At 32.9% G+C, this 19,695-nt stretch overlaps 1 protein-coding gene, 1 long non-coding RNA gene and 1 pseudogene across 3 annotated transcripts in view; 1 reads left to right on the forward strand and 2 right to left on the reverse strand.

The window, feature by feature from the left end:
* The window catches only part of LOC143541440 (uncharacterized), a 288,504-nt gene that overhangs the window by 224,503 nt on the left and 44,306 nt on the right, over positions 1 to 19,695 (reverse strand). The gene's annotated exons all lie outside the window — the stretch shown is intronic.
* On the forward strand, positions 7,954 to 9,681 carry LOC143541414 (uncharacterized protein At5g01610-like; annotated as a pseudogene). The gene is made up of 3 exons (XR_013136753.1): positions 7,954 to 8,054; positions 8,139 to 8,193; positions 9,302 to 9,681. The product of XR_013136753.1 is annotated as an uncharacterized protein At5g01610-like (transcript).
* On the reverse strand, positions 9,855 to 11,906 carry LOC143541430 (protein RETARDED ROOT GROWTH, mitochondrial-like). Its single transcript, XM_077034260.1, has 6 exons — positions 11,644 to 11,906; positions 10,832 to 10,943; positions 10,558 to 10,726; positions 10,369 to 10,471; positions 10,182 to 10,296; positions 9,855 to 10,103 (listed from the first exon to the last, which is right to left on the reverse strand). The coding sequence occupies exons 1-6, from the start codon at positions 11,904 to 11,906 to the stop codon at positions 9,963 to 9,965; spliced, it is 903 nt and encodes a 300-aa protein (XP_076890375.1). The 3' UTR covers positions 9,855 to 9,962.

The following is a 19,695-nucleotide window of genomic DNA, read 5'->3' on the forward strand; positions in this document are numbered from 1 at the left end:
ATTCTACTTCTCTGGTGTGCCGATCGTTACTCTCTCTCTTGTCGATTCTTGAAGTCGTTGGTGTTGACGGTCGGGCAAGCGAAAACTATGGAGCTTTCGATGCATACCAATCAGGATTCAACCAAATCAGGGCCAATTGAGGTTAGATTCTACGAATTTTGACTCCAAATATGATCGATATGTAGTTGTGTCTTTGTGTTTCATACTGTCTCCGTTAATGTGGGATTTCTACTGATGAATTGGGTAGCTACAATGACGATAATGAAGAAAATAACAGGGATGATGGATTTTTAAGGAATCAAGGGCCAACTATTATGTCTAGGATGTTATGGGTATAGTAGCTTAGAGTTTTAGAACTTAACTTATCAATTAAATCACAACATTTTATGTTTGTTAAAAACTAAACAAATTTCTAGCATTTTGAGCAGATCAATTAAACTCTTAACTGAATTTTTAGTTCCCGGGCTGTTCTTTGTATATGTTACCATTTTAAATTTCAAGTGAATTTTGAGTTCTAGGTTTTTGTTTTATTATTTCCTCTAATCCTCTGTATCTTAATTCGGCTCTTGCGTTTTCGGTTTCCTCTTCCTTCTTTGCCTGTGACCTGTTATGCGCTTGTTTAGATTTCTGATGGCAACAAAATACCAGTATGGGTTTGAAGGTTAATACTTGAAAAAACATCAATAACATTAGTCTTAATAAACACCTAATTAATAATTCGAAAGCCCATTTTAGACATTGTTAATTTAGAAATGATCAACTAAAAGACACAGAATATTTGCTATCTATGTCTAATAAAGATTCAGTTGATTGTGTTTTTGATTGCCCTGCCCTGTCCTGTATGCTTGCAGGTCCTAAATTGGCCTTCAAAATGATTGTGGAGCTTATATGTTTTGTCTTTAAATTACCTATTGACCCTGTGCTTTCAGCCCCAAAGTTTGACTGCAAAATGGCCGAGGTTCAAGCTAGGGGTAGGCAGGAATCGAACTGATGCTACTACACTATTACTGCATGGATGAATTATTCGATTTCTGGCCAAATGAAGTGTATATTTGCAGTCAACCCACATCTGCGTTTGCAAGTTACGTAATTCAAAGATCACACACCCCCTATAGCATGCAGTTGCTATCAGTTTAATTCTTGAAGTTTGGAGTCCACTATCACCAAAAGTTTAAAGCTGTGTGGTTAAATGTCAACTATCAAAAAGATGGTTATAATTTAAAAGCAGTGCAGAAGTTGATTTGATCACAAGGTTAGACATTGTGGTTATAACGTCTTGGCTTATTAACGGTTTTTAACGACCCCGCTGCAACGCGCGGGTCGTAAATACTAATAGATACAAATAGCAAATTATGTATGCATCATAAGTTGTACTTTGAGCTTTATAAGTTGTACCGACTTTTTGTTTTTTTTTTCTTTTTTCCTTTAATATTTTGACTTTTAACCCAAAACTTTTACATCTTTGACCATTTAACCTCAACATATTTTACTTTCAACTTTGTTTCTCTATACTTTTTATTTTTTACGAATTTTTAATTTTACGTTTTGATCTAAATTTTGAGAGTTAACACGTCGCATTGTGCGTGTGTGCTTCAACATTTCTAAACATATTTTTTTCCGTTTAACGGTTCTGTCAGATCAACTTAGTTATTACTTTCTGTCTTTTATATTTAACTTGCATAGTGAGGCTACTTTTCCTTTGGTTTTATATTGTCATTTTTATTTTCTTTTTATACGAGGCGTTTTTTGTGTTGGTGGTCGCTAACGTGGCGTGACATGGGCGTTAATTGGTATGGTTTTACGCCCCCGCGGCAACGTGGGGGCTTAATACTAGTTATATATATAACAATTATCAAAAAGAAGTTGTCTCACAAACTTACTATTCACTTGATTTATTGCTTAATTCGTTTGTACCACATGTTATTTTATTTGTAATAAGATAAGTTAGTTAACATGAATAAATTTTAAAAATGCCCCTTCAATATCTTGCAAAATTTAATGACACCCCTAAGTTTTGGTACATCACAAATAATGTTTTTTAATTTATACAACCAAACAAAAGGCGCGTGAATGTTTTTATATCCTAAGAAATCTAAGTTCACGTGTCAATCGTGTTAATGGATTAAAATGATATGAGTTGCTTAGTCATTCGTAAATTTTATTGACAAATCATCTATTTTTAAATAATTTTATCAAAATATTTATCATATCAAATAATAGACATAGTATAAATTAAATTAAAGTTAGTGAGTTTACTTAAAGGTTTTTATTATGTTATATATAGAGTTTAGATTGATGTAAAATGCATGTCCATTCTTTTTGAACATATTGTTATTTTATTTTTGGGTTTTCTCTTTTGATTGCTATACGATTTACGGTACTATAACGAGCTGAAACATCAATTTAGTATGGTTTAACGCCACCCGCCGCAACGCGCGGGTCCGAAATACTAGTATATATACAATTTGCAACTATGGTGTGCATATATAGTTGTACATTGTGAAATAAAATTTGTATTATTGATTTGCATTCACTTAATTCTCTTTGTTCCACAACTTTCTTCTTTTTTAATTACATTTTTTATTTTCTTCATTTTTTTTCAATATTTATTATCTTTATACTTTTTTTAAATGACTTACGTAGTTGACTAACCAATTTTCCGAACACATTATATGTTTTATGTTTTATTTTTGGTTCGGTAACCGCCGCAGCAAGGGGGTTTGATTGCATTTTTATTAGAACTTATGTAACAAAAAAAATGTAACGAATACGTATCGATATTGTTTTGCTTATACTGCGGCTATGTTTTTTGGCTCTCTTATTTGTTTGCTGTAGTGAGTAATTGAAACAAAAAAACTTTACGCCCGCCGCGACGCACGAGTTTGGTATTGCTATACATTTAAATTTTAAAGGTGGATATGCAATATCACCTGCAACTTATGCATGACGTATTGTTCTATCTACTTATTGGAGTAAGTGATTCAAGATAAATGATATAAAGCATTTCATCTAACAACTTACATGCATGTAAAACAAAAAAAAAGTAATATCAATAAACAAAACAAGGATTCGAGTACGATTTTCAACTAAAAATAAATTGTGTGGTAGTATAGGTGATGTTGTGGTTGATGGCCATGAAGCGTATACGGTGATATCTTTTTTTCTATAGAAAGTCTTAAATGTAAAAAAAGAATGTCGGTCAACCACTGATTTCGTAGTAATGTGTGGACTTCGTTAGTTTCTTTGGTTACACTTTCATAACCCCGCAACGCGGGTGTCAAAATTCTAGTTTAATAAACAAAAATAATAATAATAATTTATCCAGTTTTGAAAATCTCAAATAATTGAAAGCAACTTTTGACTTTCTGTCACAAATGGTATTTGTTCTAATCTTAACCAATTATAATAAACAATTTCATGAAATCAATAAGAACAAGGATAAGAACAGTCAAATGTTTAATGTATAATAACATGCAAAATCAAGAGAGACAACAGATCATTCAAGATATAGGAATGATCAGTGTTACAAGAGGAACCATACAAGACATTGGGTTGAACAAAAAACCCTAAATGAGACAAAGAGTCTACATTTTGATATATATATTTGTTGATTAATGCTTCTTGTGTGTCTTGGAGCCATAGCAGAGGAGCAAATAAATAGCCGAGGGGAAACGGGGCAGCCGTTGTATCCGTCCGACCTTCCAGAAAAGACTATGGAGCTTCCATAGAAGATAAGAGATTGATGCACAGATGATGCCAGATAGGTGCCAGTAGAGGTGTACAAAACCGGTTTTAAACCCAAACAGAACCGGTTTGGTCAACAGCTGGTCAAAACCGGTTTGACTCAAACCGGTTTAGACACAAGATAGGCCGACCTGGTCACGTCGGTTCGGTTCGGTTTATAAACCAGTTTAACCGGTTTTGGCCGGTTTAAACCGGTTTTTCTCAAACCGGTTTGGTTTTAAAACCGATTTGGTAGATCTTAAGGGGAACTGGTAATGAAACTGGCGGTTTGGGTCGGTTTGGGTGAAATCGGTTTTAAACCCAAACCGGTTCGGTTCGGTTTGCCTAAAACCGGTCCCAAACCGGTTTTTTTGTACACCTCTAGGTGCCAGCAACGTTTCTAAATTGAAGGAAGCAAGGAGAGGTGGGCCAAGACTTGAAGAGGCCCAACTGATGTCTAGTAGCCCATATACAAAACACAAGTCCAAGAAACAAACATATAAGTATCGGACTATTAAATTGAAAGATAAAAAGATATATTTTTAATACCCCCCCCCCCCCCCCCCCCCCTCAATTTGATAATCCAACCACATCATGCAAAGACAACTCATTAATTGAAAACTCGATTTTGCCAACAGATGAAATAACCACATTCTATGCTCGCAAGGAGTAAACACATCGAAAACATGTACATGTTTTGATAAAAGGATATCATATGGTTATAAATAAATCTCATATTTGATCAAACAAGGAATCACGTGATCCCACACGGTAAAGCAGACATAGCAAACGCCACAAGGCATATCAAATTCTGCAGTACTCACCACAAAATAGAGCAATCATATAATATGCCCCAATTAACAAAAACAACATATGATTGCATAAAGATATCAGACACATCCAATAAAAACACAAAGTCACATGACTTATAATAGTTTAAAACCATGCCATAAGGCAATACCTGTGAAGAACTTAAAGACTAATTTGACTTGAACAAAAAACTTTTACAACTTTACAAGGCATGTATGTAAAGAACATAAAGACTATTTTGAATCAAGCAAAAAAAGTTTTAAAGCTTCACAAATAAAAACTAATAATAAGATTCAATAAGAGTATCAGAAACAAACCTGATAAGACAAAATTCACATGACTTTTAGAAAAGAAGAATCAGAAGATTCTATAAGACAATCAGAAACATATCTGATTAGAAAGATAAAAAACCATATGGGTTTTAAAAATTCAGAAAGCATAGAAGCACATCTGAAGATAAGACAAGTGAAGAACATAAAGACTAATTTTGACCGGATCAAAAAACTTTTACAACTTCACAAATAAAAACTTGAATCACAAGATTCGTTAAGACTATCTGAAGCAAATCTGATATGATAAAGGTCACACAACCTTTTTGAAAGATTTTTTTTAAGATAAAAGTTTCATAACTTTTAAAGTATTTTATAAAATAAATGTCACAAGACCTTTTGAGGAAAAAATGAATCACGAGATTCAGAAAAGAGCCACAAGATTCTATGGACCACATAACATAGTCTAAAAAGAAGACATTGTCCGAAACAAATCTGATAAAACAAGAATCACACCATCAATAGATTAACACAAAGAAAGAATCACATGATTCTATAAAACAAAGTCTGAACAAAAAGAATAGCATAAGCTATATCTGACTAGAAACACACAGCCAAACCTTTTTTTTTTTTAAATCTAACACAAAACAAAAAACATATAAGGCTGTTAAAGAATCAAGACCACTCTTGATAATAACCTGGTTGAAAAAAGGCAAACCACATGGTTCGACTAACCAGAAACAAGATTATGAATTATAAGACATATTGGTCAAGCAAATTATCATGAAAACAACCACAAGCTAATAATCCAAACACGATTTTCCATGATACAAAATAACACCCATCAAGACATGGTCATGGCCAAAAGACACTTTCGCAATCATGCAATTCAAGATACCTAGAATTTGTCACAATGATTGAACTAATAGATCACATAACATGTTTGATGAATCACATAATTTTGCATGAAAGGCATATTGTATTAGAATAAGAGTGGATCATATTTGATATTTACCCCCAGTCAATCTTATTCACAATCAATCTTATTTAGAATTTTCAACACCAACCAATAATCACATTAAAGCACCAAGAAAAATTAACACATAACATGCAAGGTAGCTAGCACCAAACTTAACAAGAGGTGCTACACTTAAGTCTTTAAGAAAGACAAACCAATTTTTTTTTTTTTTTTTTTTTAACTTTTTATGCGACTTTTTGGTAGAGAAAAAAATTAGATCAAGAAACCTTTAAAAACAAGTACTTTAAACATCATTTTTTTTGGGCTGGTATTGACTTTCTTTTTATTTTGTTTATTGCTATTATTATTATTTCTTTTTGGAAACAAAGTAAACAAACAAATTAAGCAACTTGCTCTAAAGATAAATTAGATCTCGACTTCAAAAAATTAAAACAGTTTTGGACTAAAAAGTTCAGATCTTAAATCAAATTAGAAACATATTTTAACCCCTATTTTATCCTTTTTTTTTAACACAATACGATCAAATTAATAGCAGAGATAGGATAATCACAACTTGAATGACCAGAGAAGATTTTTCCTTTTTTAAAGATTTTTCTCTTTTTTTTGTATAAAGGAGTAGCTAATTAAGCAAAACAAAGACCACCAAGACCTTTTTTTTTTATAGAAAAACTCACAGATGTAATTGCAAAACCACCAACCACTCTCGACAGACAAAATAACCGGCAAAATATAAAAATGCCTTACTATGTAGCGGAATACAAAAATATCATGTAGACATTTTTAATCACTTTAATCAGAGAGTGGAAGAGAATCTGTCATGAGCAGATAAAGGCACGCACAGCTGGTAGCACGAAGAAAGCAAACCACATGCAAACTATAAAGGTGATTAAATTGCATGCTAAAAATGATTACTTTGACATTATCAATTGATATGTGTGCTACATGATAAAACATTGATGAGGGTTCATGTGGTCAGACAACATGCAGCTAACAATCACAGGTGCTCATTTTATATGCAATGTGATGTGAAACAAGAAAAACTTTTGAGGTAATCCTTTGAACACATAAATCATCAAAAGAGCATAATATCAATATGAATTCAACTAGAAACAGAAGCAATCTAGTTGACTGGTCAACTAAAAAGAGGGAACACATGTGTCTTATCAATGAAACAAATAGCAAGTTCGAGGCAAGTAGAGCACCAATCAACACATGTGTATCCTATGTCATCATGCAATGAAGGTACAAGAAATTAAACAAGATAGGATAAAAGGACTCACAGATCAAATTCTTAATCTTTCAGTTGAATCAGCAATATATTGTAGTTTCCAATACCCACAAACGAAATTGCAAAACAGCAGGGAGAATAATTTCTAGACCGTCCCAATCCAACTGAGTAGCATACCAAGCCAAATCCTAAGAAAATGATAATTGATTCCAGCAAATAGTCGAGTCAGAGGCAGAATTACTAATTGCAATCAAGAAACCAGTTTCAACTGCAACAAATACACTAATTCACGATCACCAAATTCGTGTTGCTGTTTTCTATACTTCATTTTTCCCTAAATTGGCGAACAACAGAAACAAGTGCAGCAGAAATCGGCTTTCACATTCCGTGTTTGCATAACACCGAGGCTTAATTAGATCAACAAATGCAGCAGAAATCAGTGTTGGTGATTGCGATGAGTTTAATACAAAATACCGATTATAGTGCCCAAAACAGAAACAAGATAATTGACAATTGCAGCGATCAGCAAGCATCAGATACTCGTATCGGGTTTGCCCCATGTCAGTTAGTAGCCAGACCAGTAAGAGTGACCAAACATAACCATTGATTTGCAGTATATTAGCTTTTACAAAAGGTTTGTAGAAATGCAGAATTGTAATTAGATTAACATATTCAGAAAACGAACAGTTACCCCTAAAGAACATTCACAACAGGTCACGGGCACCATCCCAGATTCCAAAGCACCCTTTAACCAATTAGCCAAACATGATTGAAAGCCCAGAAACAAGTCCAAGAAACAAACATATAATATAAGTATAGCCAGGATTATTAAATTGAAAGATATATTTTTAACACTTTCCCCTTCTTCCTTTTCTTTTCACCTCAAAAACGCAACACAAAAGCCCTATTTTATAGAGAGAGAGTGCAGGCAGTGTGTGTAAAGAATGGAGAAACCACTGGTGAAAGCATGAAAGCTAAAGCTGGAAGTTATTGGATTTCAAAGAAAGCTAAACAAGAGTTATCTAACATCTCAGATGACCTTACTGTATCTTCCTTAATTCTTATTTTCTCTTCATTTTTTGTTTTGCACAAAACCTGTACGTACATTCTGAGGTATGAATCTTTGCAGACTTTCACAACTACTGTTGAAGACAAGGCTAAATGGATCTTTAACAAGCTCAAAGGTACCATTTCTTTTTCTTTTTACTATTTTGCTTATTATTATAATTAGCTTTTGAACTTGTGTATTACACGAGATTTGCCAAACGATAAAAATAAATGAGGTCCGTGATTTCAATTGTGATTCTCAAAATACTTATGAATTAATTTAATGTAGATTTAAAGAAAAAACAAACGGGTAAAATTACTAAAATAGCACGGTTTTGGAAACGTTGGGCGTGGATTTGGAAGAAATTTAAAAAATGTGCTAAAGTTACGTAGTTGGTCAAACTTCAGGTATGAAAATGACACTATGTTATAAAATCAACACTAAGTTATAACCCGCTTGACAAAATGATTGACTCATGACCCATGGATAGTTAGAATGAATGAGATGAGAAATTAGAAATTAGGAGAAATGTACGCTTGATACCTAAGCTTCAATATTTTCTTTTATTAGTATTGTAAGATAAGATGAGCCGATTTTAGTTGTGTTTTAGGGCCAGTGAGGTAAAAATGTAACAGCTAAATTGTTTTTTAACTATTTGGGAAAACTTCATTCGCATTCAGCCACTCAACTTTCATGAGATGTTTCAGTTTTATATCATTTTTCTTATAAATGCTCATTTTAAAAAAAAAATTAAGTGTTCAGATGAAATATATATGAATATAAGTGATAAGAAGGTAATGGTGTATAAAGAAAATTCAATGAAGTTTCATAATTGTTAAATTTAAGTCAAAACTAAAAAAATACATAGTCGCTAAACGGTATCCAAGATTCATATATGTTTTACCTGCCTCAAATTTTTAAAAATTGAACTTTTATAAGTATCATGGAGGATCAGAAAACCTAATGAAAACTGAGTGACTTAAAAGAGACAAAAAAAAAAAAAACCTTTGAGTGACTTTCGTGTAACATTTGAGAAACTTAGTTACTATTGTGTAAAGTTACCCCTAATTATTTACAGGAACCATATAAAATACGGACAAAATGATCTTTTTTCATTTACTAAAAAGTGTTCGAGTTTTGCCAAAAATTTAGATGTAATTATATGACACATTTACACGAAAAGTTAAAGATGACATCCACATTAATACATTATGATCTCATTGACATGATGTGTATAATCACAGGAAAACCGGTGAAATCATTGCCTGAACTCCTTCGCGAGTACAACTTACCACCAGGTCTTTTCCCTAACAACATAATATCTTACGAATTTGACGAAACCAAAGCAAAATTAGTCGTCTACTTGCCTTCTTCTCGTGAGTTGACTTTCAAAGACTCGTCTGCCATAAGATACGCCACTCGGGTCAAAGCCGTTTTAATGAGGGGAAAGCTCACTAACATTGAAGGAATGAAAACAAAGATGTTGGTATGGGTCAAAGTCACAAATGTTGCAGTTGAAGGGTATAGATCAGATAAAGTATGGTTTACTGCAGGAGTGAAAAAGTCAAGACCCAGAGATGCTTATGAGCCACTTCTTGATGCAATTAGAGTTGATGAATTTTGAGGTTTCATTGGGTTTAAAGTGACATTTAATTAGAGCCCTTTGTGTTCAATTATATTAGTGTATTTTTTGTACTTTTATCAGACTTACCATATGTGCAAATGTCGATGGCATATTTGCCATTTCACATTCAAACTCGCTTAAATATGAACAAAACATGAATATGTTCTTCGGTTTTGAAACAATCATTTACTATCTCAATTCTATGTTCTAACTTCTAACCAGAAAAACAAAAAACCACTTGTAAAATAAATGTATCTTAATCAATATATCCGTCATATTATTCATATCAGGACTATGTTAGTTTCCCGTATGATTTCATAAATTCCTATAATGTTCTCGATGCTCAGCAACACTATGATGCACCATTCCAATAGATCAGACTTTCGGTTTTGCAGGGCTTCTTGCAAAAAATGAATATTATGCTGCCACAGAACAAAACAAACAAACAAAAAAGTTAACAGCTATAAACTGTTTCTTATAAACCAAACTAAAAAAGTTACCTCCACAAACTTCAGTTTGTAATCAAGATTTCCAAACCGCTGCGCGACTTCATATTCCTCACGAAGGTACTCGTATATTTGAGCGTATTTTGCTGCTCTCCAGGCTATCTCTGATCTAAAACATAAACATGTCATGTATTAAACAATGAAGAATTAACATGTTTATTATCTCTCTATTCATAGTTACCTGTCAAAAAGTCCCACTCTAAGAATGACATCAGCTAAATTTGAATTAGCTTTTCCTACAAGTTGAAAAAGCTTCTTCCTTTCCATATGATTTCTTGATTCAGCTATATTTGATCAGAGAAACCCCCAAATGTAGGGCTTCAAATGATTCAGCTAAATTTGAAACTAACTAACTAACTAACTAACTAACCATCATTTCTTGTCTCTGAGTCTTTTAGTACCGACCCTGAAGCATGCCTTTTAATTATCGAAAGGTAGGAGTCAACTTCATGATCCTCAACATTAAACAAGACTGCAGATCCATACTGGAATACCACCATGTAGCTATGAGAGCTAGGGATTTTTTCAACACCGTTGTCCTAAATTTAAAAAAAAAAGAAAGAAAGAAAGAAGCTCTTTTTTGTTACTCTTTTCGTTCCAAATAAATGCTAAAAAAGTTTGTTTTTCAGATGTAAAATTATTACCATATAATCTGGATTATAATTACAAAATTTAAGGGCGGTATGGTTGGTTGAACGTGAAGTGGGACGAACAACATTGCCTGATAGCTCGACTTGCAAGCCCTTCAAATCAACACTGTCAAAAAATGATTAAAAAAATAGCAAATATGAGACTCAAGATTTGATCCTAAAATATTAACATGTGAAACAGAGCACACGTGGATCACCAACATAATAAAACTTAAAATGTCCAAGTATCACACACTAAATCCTGCAATTCGATCAGAGAAACCCCCAAATGTAGGGCTTCAAATGAATCGGATGTTCGGCGGGAAGTTCGTTTGTTTAATAAATGAATGAACATGAACAGAGGCCATGCTGTGTTAGTGAGCGTCCGATAATCTGTTCGTTTACGTACGTTTATGTTCTTTAACGTTTGTTTGTTTGTTTGTTTATGTTTGTTCACTAAAGGCTTTTAATGCTTTTTAATGACTTTTCAAATCTTATCATACAGAATTAAGCAATATTTATATAAGTATAATGTGATTAATTTATATGTAAAATGAACATATGAATATGAATGCTAAAAAAACACCAACAGAAACTTGGTACCCAGACCGAACCGTGACACTCACTATTCTTCGGTTAGCTAGATGACATTGTGTCTGTTCATTTGGGCTCACTCGTTTGTGTTGGTGAACCATTCACGAACAAGTTCATTTCCTAATTGAACAAACTCGGTTGCATCGCTAAGTATTCAAGGCATTTCATCGAACAACATATGTGCATATAGCCTAAAAAACATAATTACCATTAGAAAAAGGAAAAACTGAAACCTTGTACACAGAAAGATGGCTCTAACAGAGACCTTGGCAGATTCATCTTGATCTTGCACGAACAAGTCTCGTGCATATTTGTGTTCATCACCATCAAAAACTGGGTTTGCAGCAGTGGAGAATCCCCTAAAGCTGGAAACTTTATTGGTGGGTGTCAACCAATTAAGATTGAGAAAATGATTGTTAGGTTGGGTGGTGGGTTTGGGGGATAATAAATGGGCGGCGAGTCTTGACAGAAAAAGGGTGGTTCTTGATCTCCCCATTAACGGGAAGTATAATAATAATAATAATAATAATAATAGTAGCTGTTTTGGGATTGGATTTTTTGATTGAATTGGGTGATGATTGATTTCTTCATTTTTTTTGTTTTTGGGGGAATACAATAGAATGGATTTGGTTGGTTACAAGACCCACCGGACCCGGTTATGATGAGCAAACAAACACAGGGATTTTCAAGTACAAGAATTTGGTTTCAAGTTCTTTCTTCATTGGTGAGCTTACCAAAACTAACCATTTTTTTTACTTGAGGAACAAGCCAGAGGTTAATTTATTTTATTTATTTATATTTTTACAATGACCAGCAAATAAATACCCCCCCTCCCCCGGGTCCACTGTTGTAGACATCATTTCATGTTTCGATCGGATTTGAATTTGAGACCTTACGGCTCCCAACACAAATCTTCAATTCTTTTCTAATATCAGCTGAGCTAGCTCATCAGCAAATTTTTTAAACGCAAATCCAAATATAAAAAAATACAAACAATGGATTTTTATTTCTTTGACCCAACAAAATCAACTTTGGCTAATGGCCACAGTGTACAAGTGTGATTCAACAATTATCTATATAGTATAAAAGCAAGCTTTGGCGTCGCAAAATTGGACGATATGATAGGATGACATATTAGATATTTCTGTAATCCATACATGAATCTACTTCTTTCCCAGTGGCAAATCGTCTTCACCGTGGATATTGTCTCTCAGTTTACCCGGGTTCGAGTCTGGCAAACGATGTAAATTGGTTTTTGACTTTTTTCTATCTTCTTTTATATCGCGTCATCCTGTGTGGGCCAGGTGTAAGTCATTTTGTTTGTCTGCCGCGCGTATAATAGGTGTCGTTTAACTTTTTCTTGGTTGTACACATTATTTGGACTTTCAATTGCAGGTAATTGCTTTTTTTATCGTCCCTGGTTCTCTGCCTATTAGGTTTGTGAAGTGGCAGGATGTAAGGATCAATTAACTAATTCTTTTTATTGCTGCCTTTTATTGTACTTTAATCTTTGCGTTTCTGTTAATTTCATATAGCTAGGGTTTTGGAGGATTGTTTTATAAGAATTTTTGTGATGATTTTGGGCTTTTGTTTTGGTTTATGTAAGTTATTGATGTTGGGTGAACTTTTCTGATACATATACTTCTTTAGCTTTTATATTTAAAATACACACCAGCATGTTTTATGTTTTGTGTCCAACGCAACTGAAAATGAGACTAGATTGTGGCATAGGAAGCTGTGTCATGCTAACTTAAAGAGCATGACCAAGTTGGTAAAGGGAAATCATGTAATTGGTTTACCAACTAAGGAGTTCAAACTTGATGACATATGTTCCTCACGCATTAAAGGAAAACAACACAAATCATCTCATAAGTCAAAACTAATGAACTCAATTGAAGAAGTGCTAGAATTACTTCACATGAATCTCTTTGGTCCTGTGAGTATTCCTAGTATTGGAAAGAAGAAATGTTGTCTTGTGATCACAGATGATTATTCAAGGTTTATGTTTTTCCCGATGAGGATGGATGAACTCGATATTGATCTACGAAACCGAAATGCATGGACTTTATTTCGGTGCATTTCAGTACTAATCGGTGAACGAACAACGATCGAGCACGTACTCAAGATGTAAATAATCACTCGTTGAAGCTCGTTAGAAATTTCGGCAAAGTTTCGTTACAAACGGTGTATCGTAAGATGAACAGTTGTAACTAACTCTTAACTTGTAATTGCCTAACTAAAATGAAACTAAAATGAGACATATTTATACATAGACCACATTCCTTACTAGATCTTATCACTTTCGTTAAGTTGATCATCTCCCATTCGTTAGATATAAGATCTTATTTGCCCATTTGTTAATCATGCATGCATGCTTATTCATTCGCTAATCATGTTACTCATTCGCTATCCATACTCCAACTTTAGCTCCTTTTGTCAACCTTAATACAAAGACTAAACGAACTAGTCGGTTCAACTCTCAGCATTTGTCACATTTTATGTACTAACAGACTCCCCCTTGACAATTGCTTGAGTTCGTTTAACTTTTAGTCTTTGTCGCTTTCAATTGGTCTTCACGTGTGTCTTAATACATATAATGCCATGAAGAAAATGCACTAGCAAACTCTCCCTTGGCATTAGCTGAACGTCTCCACTCTTTATCAGCATCAATCTTGTACACACGATCAACATCTTCACTACCCCTTAACTAGAATACTCTGCGATACCTTAAACTCACCATCTTGAGAAGATTCAAGGATTGAATAATCATCACTCTTATCATAACTGCAGTCAATCAACACATTCCATCAACAAACTGTAAAGTTTATCTTGATTTAGCATTTAAGCACCAAATAGTATGAACAAGAATACGTAATGGTGAAAACATTTTTGTAACTCAGCAAAGCAATTTGAAAATATGTATCGCTTGTCGGAAGATCAAAAATAAATTGGAAAGAAAATCTTTTTGGTTTTTATAAACTTTATGTTAAAACACACCCAAAATATTTTTGATTTTACAAAATTTATATCAAAACACACCAAAAATCTTTTTGTATTTTTCTTAAAATAACGAAAAAGAAATTAAAACAGTAAACATAAGTAGTACGTATTTTTGTGAAAAATATCGCGACATGGGATCATATTGACTAGTAACGTCCTAGACTACACTTCAATTTTGACATTATTACGCACATAACCCAATGCTGATTGCAGATATAATTGTCCACTTTAAACTTTATACAGATCCTTCAGTAACTTACATATTAAGGTTCAATTATCCCACCTATCAGACGCAATTATTATATCTTTTATACAGTAAATTTCACATGTATATAGTTTTCCTTTATTGAAATGAGTAGCTGTGACTCATGCAAAAATAATAATAGAAAATAAAGCAGAAAGTTAAAATTTTCCCTTAAAATCGGTATTACTACACGCAGATAAGGTTCCATTTTAACAAAATAAAAAGATAAAAATAAATTAAAGTTGTATAAGGCCTTAACAATCAAGTCGGATAATCCTGTATTATCATGCGGAGAAAGTCTAAGGCTTTACACGAAACACCAAGAAAATAAAGCAGAATATTCAAATCTTAACCCTTAGGTCGGATAGTCTTATCGCGCAGGAGATGATCCAAGATTTAAATAAAAATAAATAAAAAATTGAAGTTGATTCTTTGCAAAATGAAATAAGAAAATAAGCTGAATTTCTTTGCAAAAAGAACGCATGCACACACAGCAATCTTTAAAGTTTCTTGTACTTTATACAGATATTAACTATGCATTAAGATGTAACACCACTAGATTTGGCAAACATTTAGGTTTATATCTTTTCCGCATTTATACGATCTGTTAAGCCTATCATACACATCATGCAAATGATCTTACGACACTTTTTAGTCTAGTTTATTCTTGTGTTAGGTCCGCTAAGTCAATGTACTATCATTTCCCATTTTATGTCGGATCATATTTCTCAAATTTTATATTTTTCAAAATTAACAACATATTTTTGTATTTTTATATTTTTCATACAGAAAACACACAATATTTTTTTTATTTATTTGTTTTTTAATTACCCCCCCCCCCCTAAAAATATAAACAATAACAAAAGTTGCAGAAAAATAAGGAAAAACGAAAAACAAAAATAAAAAACGATCTTCCAACATTGATAAATCTTTTGAATATCTTGTTCACCAAAAAGAAATCTTGCATTTTAAAAATATGAATGGTGAACAAGTTTGCCGATTGAAAATTTTATGAATTTTAAATCTTTGCAATTAACAATCAAATCAAACTAAACAAAACAAATATGCCGAGATAATCCACTATCAACAAATCTGATTTAGCAATAATCCATATAACGTTGATAGATCTTCTTAGATATCCCTACACAAAAACTAAATAATCAATGAGAAACTGGAACCAAAACCATAGTCTTAGGTCGACCAGTATCCTTAACATGATCAGCAACAGCTGATGGAATCTTTGGTTTCCAAGCTGGTAGTGGTTTATCAGCCTGTTATCTCAAAAATTTAACATTATAAGAACTGTGAGACGTTTCAGGAGACTTTAACAATGAATTAAGATAAACTCTTTGTTGTTAAGCTTTTTGTTCAAGTGTATCAAATTGCCCAAAAGTTAAAGAAACCTTGTTAAAAGCATCAGGCAATTTAAGTCTTTTCCTGTAAGGACAATCAACAATCAAACATCCTTTGACACTGCCATAAAAATATTTTCTCATTTCAACCCATGTCGAAGATGATTCTATTACAAGCTTAACGCGGAAGGTTGAATTTTCTCACTTTTCTTCTTTTGGAAAAATTCAAGATTTGAACACTATGCAAAATTTTCCAATGCATCAGAACCGGTAGATTTGACAAATCTGTTATGTTGAAACAACACTGGTGTGGATTTCTTTTTGGGCTTTGATTTTATCTTTTTCATTTCCCCAATAGGCATCACTGATGCACCACAATTAAGAAAATCTGAGTGATCACAGTTATAAACTTTTTCAACACACTCAGGTTTAACAAGAGCTATCGGAAAAAGCTCATCAGGAAACATCTTGTCAACAACTTTTAACTTGTAAACTTTCCAGTTTTTTTCCTTAACACTCGGTTTTGAAAATGATTTTGATATCTTTTCAGAAATAACCTTCTTCTCACATGTCCTTGGTGTACCAACCAATTCTGGTTTACCAGTTTTTGATTTCTTATCTGTTTGTGGTTCACAAAAAATATAATTTTTAACATGTATATTTTCATTTTTGTGAATCACCACTCGTTCAACCACATCTTCAATAAGAATATCATCATTAGTCTGACAGAAAACCAGATTGCTTTGAAAATGAGATTTTGGAGTTAAACAATTTGTTTCTTTCTTCTTTGGATCAACTGGTTTAACTTTCTCCTCATTGATTATTTTAACCTTACTAACATTCACAGAAGGATCTACTGTCAGTGGATAATTAATATCCACTTCTTTTAGATCTATCGTGTCTGGTCGCATGGTGTAATCATTTTGAAAAGGAAGAGGGATTTCAACAAACCCTAAACCAGTTTTATCACCCTTTTGGTGATTGCTATTAAATTCAATAATTTCATTGAGTAGAAAAGATGAATTCTAAATTTATCCAGTTTATTCTTTAACTCCAGCACCTCATTTTCAAGCTCAATTATTTTGGTTCTCCATTCCAAAATTTTTTGAAACTGTTTTTCGATGATTATTAATTTACATCCAATCTCTGCTTTCAAGTCATGATTACTAATCGACAAGGCATCAATCTTTTCTTTAGATTTTTGATTATTTCAACTACTTGTCGATAGCTATCACGAATACATGTTAAATCAAAAATTAATTGCTCATTCAAGTTTAGACTTGTATTCACCACACTGAGAACAATCAATTTTCTGAGGTTCATCAACAACAGATGAATTTAAATTCTTAGCACAAGTTTCATAAACGAATGAAACAGATGGTTTAGAAGATACGTCAGGTGACGTTGGCACAGAATCATAAGATTCATAAAGATTATCAGGAAAAATCACTTGGGTAGGCATGATAATTTCCATCGCATTTTGATGTTTATCAACATTCATTGATTGGCTGGTCTTGGATATATCATCGGCAAGTATAGACCAGTCATCATTAACATGAGCTTTCTTCAAATCCATTAACCACCCTTAGTCCACTTCAAAATCAAAAGATTCCATTCCCATATATGTCGGATCACATTTCTCAAATTTTATATTTTTCAAAATTAATAATATATTTTTGTATTTTTATATTTTTCATACAGAAAACATAATATTTTTTGAAGTTTTTTCTAATCCCCCCCCCCCTCTCCCTAAAAATATAAACAATAACAAAATTTTACAGAATAGAAAAATGAAAGACGATCTTCCAACATGGATAAATCTTTTAAAGATCTTGTTCAGAAATCTTACATTTTAAAAATATGAATGGTGAACAAGTTTGCCGATTGAAAATTTTATGAATTTTAAATCTTTTCAAATAACAATCAAATCAATCTAAACAAAACCAATATGCCGAGATAATCCATTATCAACACATTTGATTTAGCAACACTCCATATGATGTTGATAGATCTTCTTGAATATCCCTGCACAAAAACTAGATAATTAATGAGAAACCGGAACCCAGACCATAGTCTTAGGTCGACTATTATCCTCAACATGATCAGCACATACAGTTGGAATTTTTGGTTTCCAAGTTGGTAACGGTTTATCAGCTTGTTGTCTCAAAAAATTTAACATTATCAGAACTGTGAGATGTTTCAGGAGACTTTAACAATGAATTAAGATATAATCTTTGTTTTGTGACTTTCTGTTAAGTGTCTCAAATTGCCCAAAAGTTAATGAAACCTTCTTAAAAGCATCAGACAATTTGAGTTTTCTTCTGTAAGGACAATCAACAATCAAATGTCCTTTGACATTACAATAGAAAGATTTTCTCAATTCAACCCACGTCGAAGATGATTCTGTTACAAATTTAGACGCGGAGGGTTGAATTTTCTCACTTTTTTCTTTTGGAAAAATTCAAGATTTGAATATTGTGCAAAATTTTCCAATAAATCAGAAACAGTAGATTTAACAAATCTGTTCAGTTGAAACAACACTGGTTTAGATTCCTTTTGGGGTTTTGATTTTATCTTTTTCATTTCCCCAATAGGCATCACTGATGCATCACGATTAAGAAAATCTAAGTGATCACAATTATAAACTTTTTAAGCACACTCAAGTTTAACAAGAACTAATGGAAAACGCTCATCAGCAAACATCTTGTTAACACCTTTCAATTTATAAACTTTCCAGTTTTTACTCTTAACACTCGGTTTTGAAAATGATTTTAATATCTTTTCAGAAAAAACTTTCTTCTCACATGTCCTTTGTGTTCCAACTAATTTTGGTTTATCAATTTTTGATTTCTCAGAAGTTTGTGATTCACAAAGAATATGATTTTCAACAGGTATATTCTCATTTTTGTGAATCACCACTGGTTTACCATTAGACTTTCATTAGGCAGATGCTTGAATGTATCAAATGCGGGCTTAAGACGCTTATAAACTAGATCATATTGTCGATCAAGAGAAATCCATATCTCATATGAATTATCGCATCTTTTGAATTCTTCTTTGGATTCATTGAGTGCATATAATACATTAAATGATATTGCCGATTTAAGTATAGCAAATAATTTCTGTGCACGCTCATACTCAGCTTGTTCACAAGAATAAGGTTCTGAAACTCATTTTGGCAAACCCCAAGGGAGTAGTTTATCCAACAACAAAAGATAATAACCTTTTTCTTTTATCGGTATCAACAAATCTTTATCAACCAAACCGATATATTCTTCAAAACGAACTTTCCAATCCATGAGATCAGCAATTTTTGTAAGCTTCGGAACTTCGATCCCATTAGGAGAAAAACTGACATGTACGATCGATTTTGTAACAACTGAATAATAATTAATCGTCATCTTTGAAATTTAACGAATACGTGAGCTGAGCACCGAAACGAAAATCGAAATTTTTTATTGATCACAACTTCAAATGATGTCTTTGATCGAATTAAACTTTAATATGTTGAAAATTTGATTAAAAGACGTTCGTTAAGCTTGTTAAAACTTTAGCTCGTATTTTCGCAGTATTTACCAAACTGCCACTACTGAGTAATTACAAAACTGCCACTGCAGCAATGTTACCAAACTGCCACTGCAGCAATATTACCAAACTGCCACTGGCAGCTAAAACTCGAGCAATCTAGC

This window comes from Bidens hawaiensis, unplaced genomic scaffold (assembly GCF_021521415.1).
Source record: "Bidens hawaiensis isolate Kalapana, Puna unplaced genomic scaffold, B.hawaiensis_p1.1 tig00012594_1, whole genome shotgun sequence".
NCBI lineage: Eukaryota > Viridiplantae > Streptophyta > Magnoliopsida > Asterales > Asteraceae > Bidens > Bidens hawaiensis.

Excerpts from the sequence above, each read along its gene's own strand:
- LOC143541430 (XM_077034260.1), bottom strand. The coding sequence starts at position 11,906 with ATGGGGAGATCAAGAACCACCCTTTTTCTGTCAAGACTCGCCGCCCAT. Across the intron at positions 10,297-10,368 it reads AGAGTGGGACTTTTTGACAG|ATCAGAGATAGCCTGGAGAG; the intron begins GTAACTATGAAT and ends TTTATGTTTTAG. Across the intron at positions 10,104-10,181 it reads ACAAACTGAAGTTTGTGGAG|CATAATATTCATTTTTTGCA; the intron begins GTAACTTTTTTA and ends GTTCTGTGGCAG.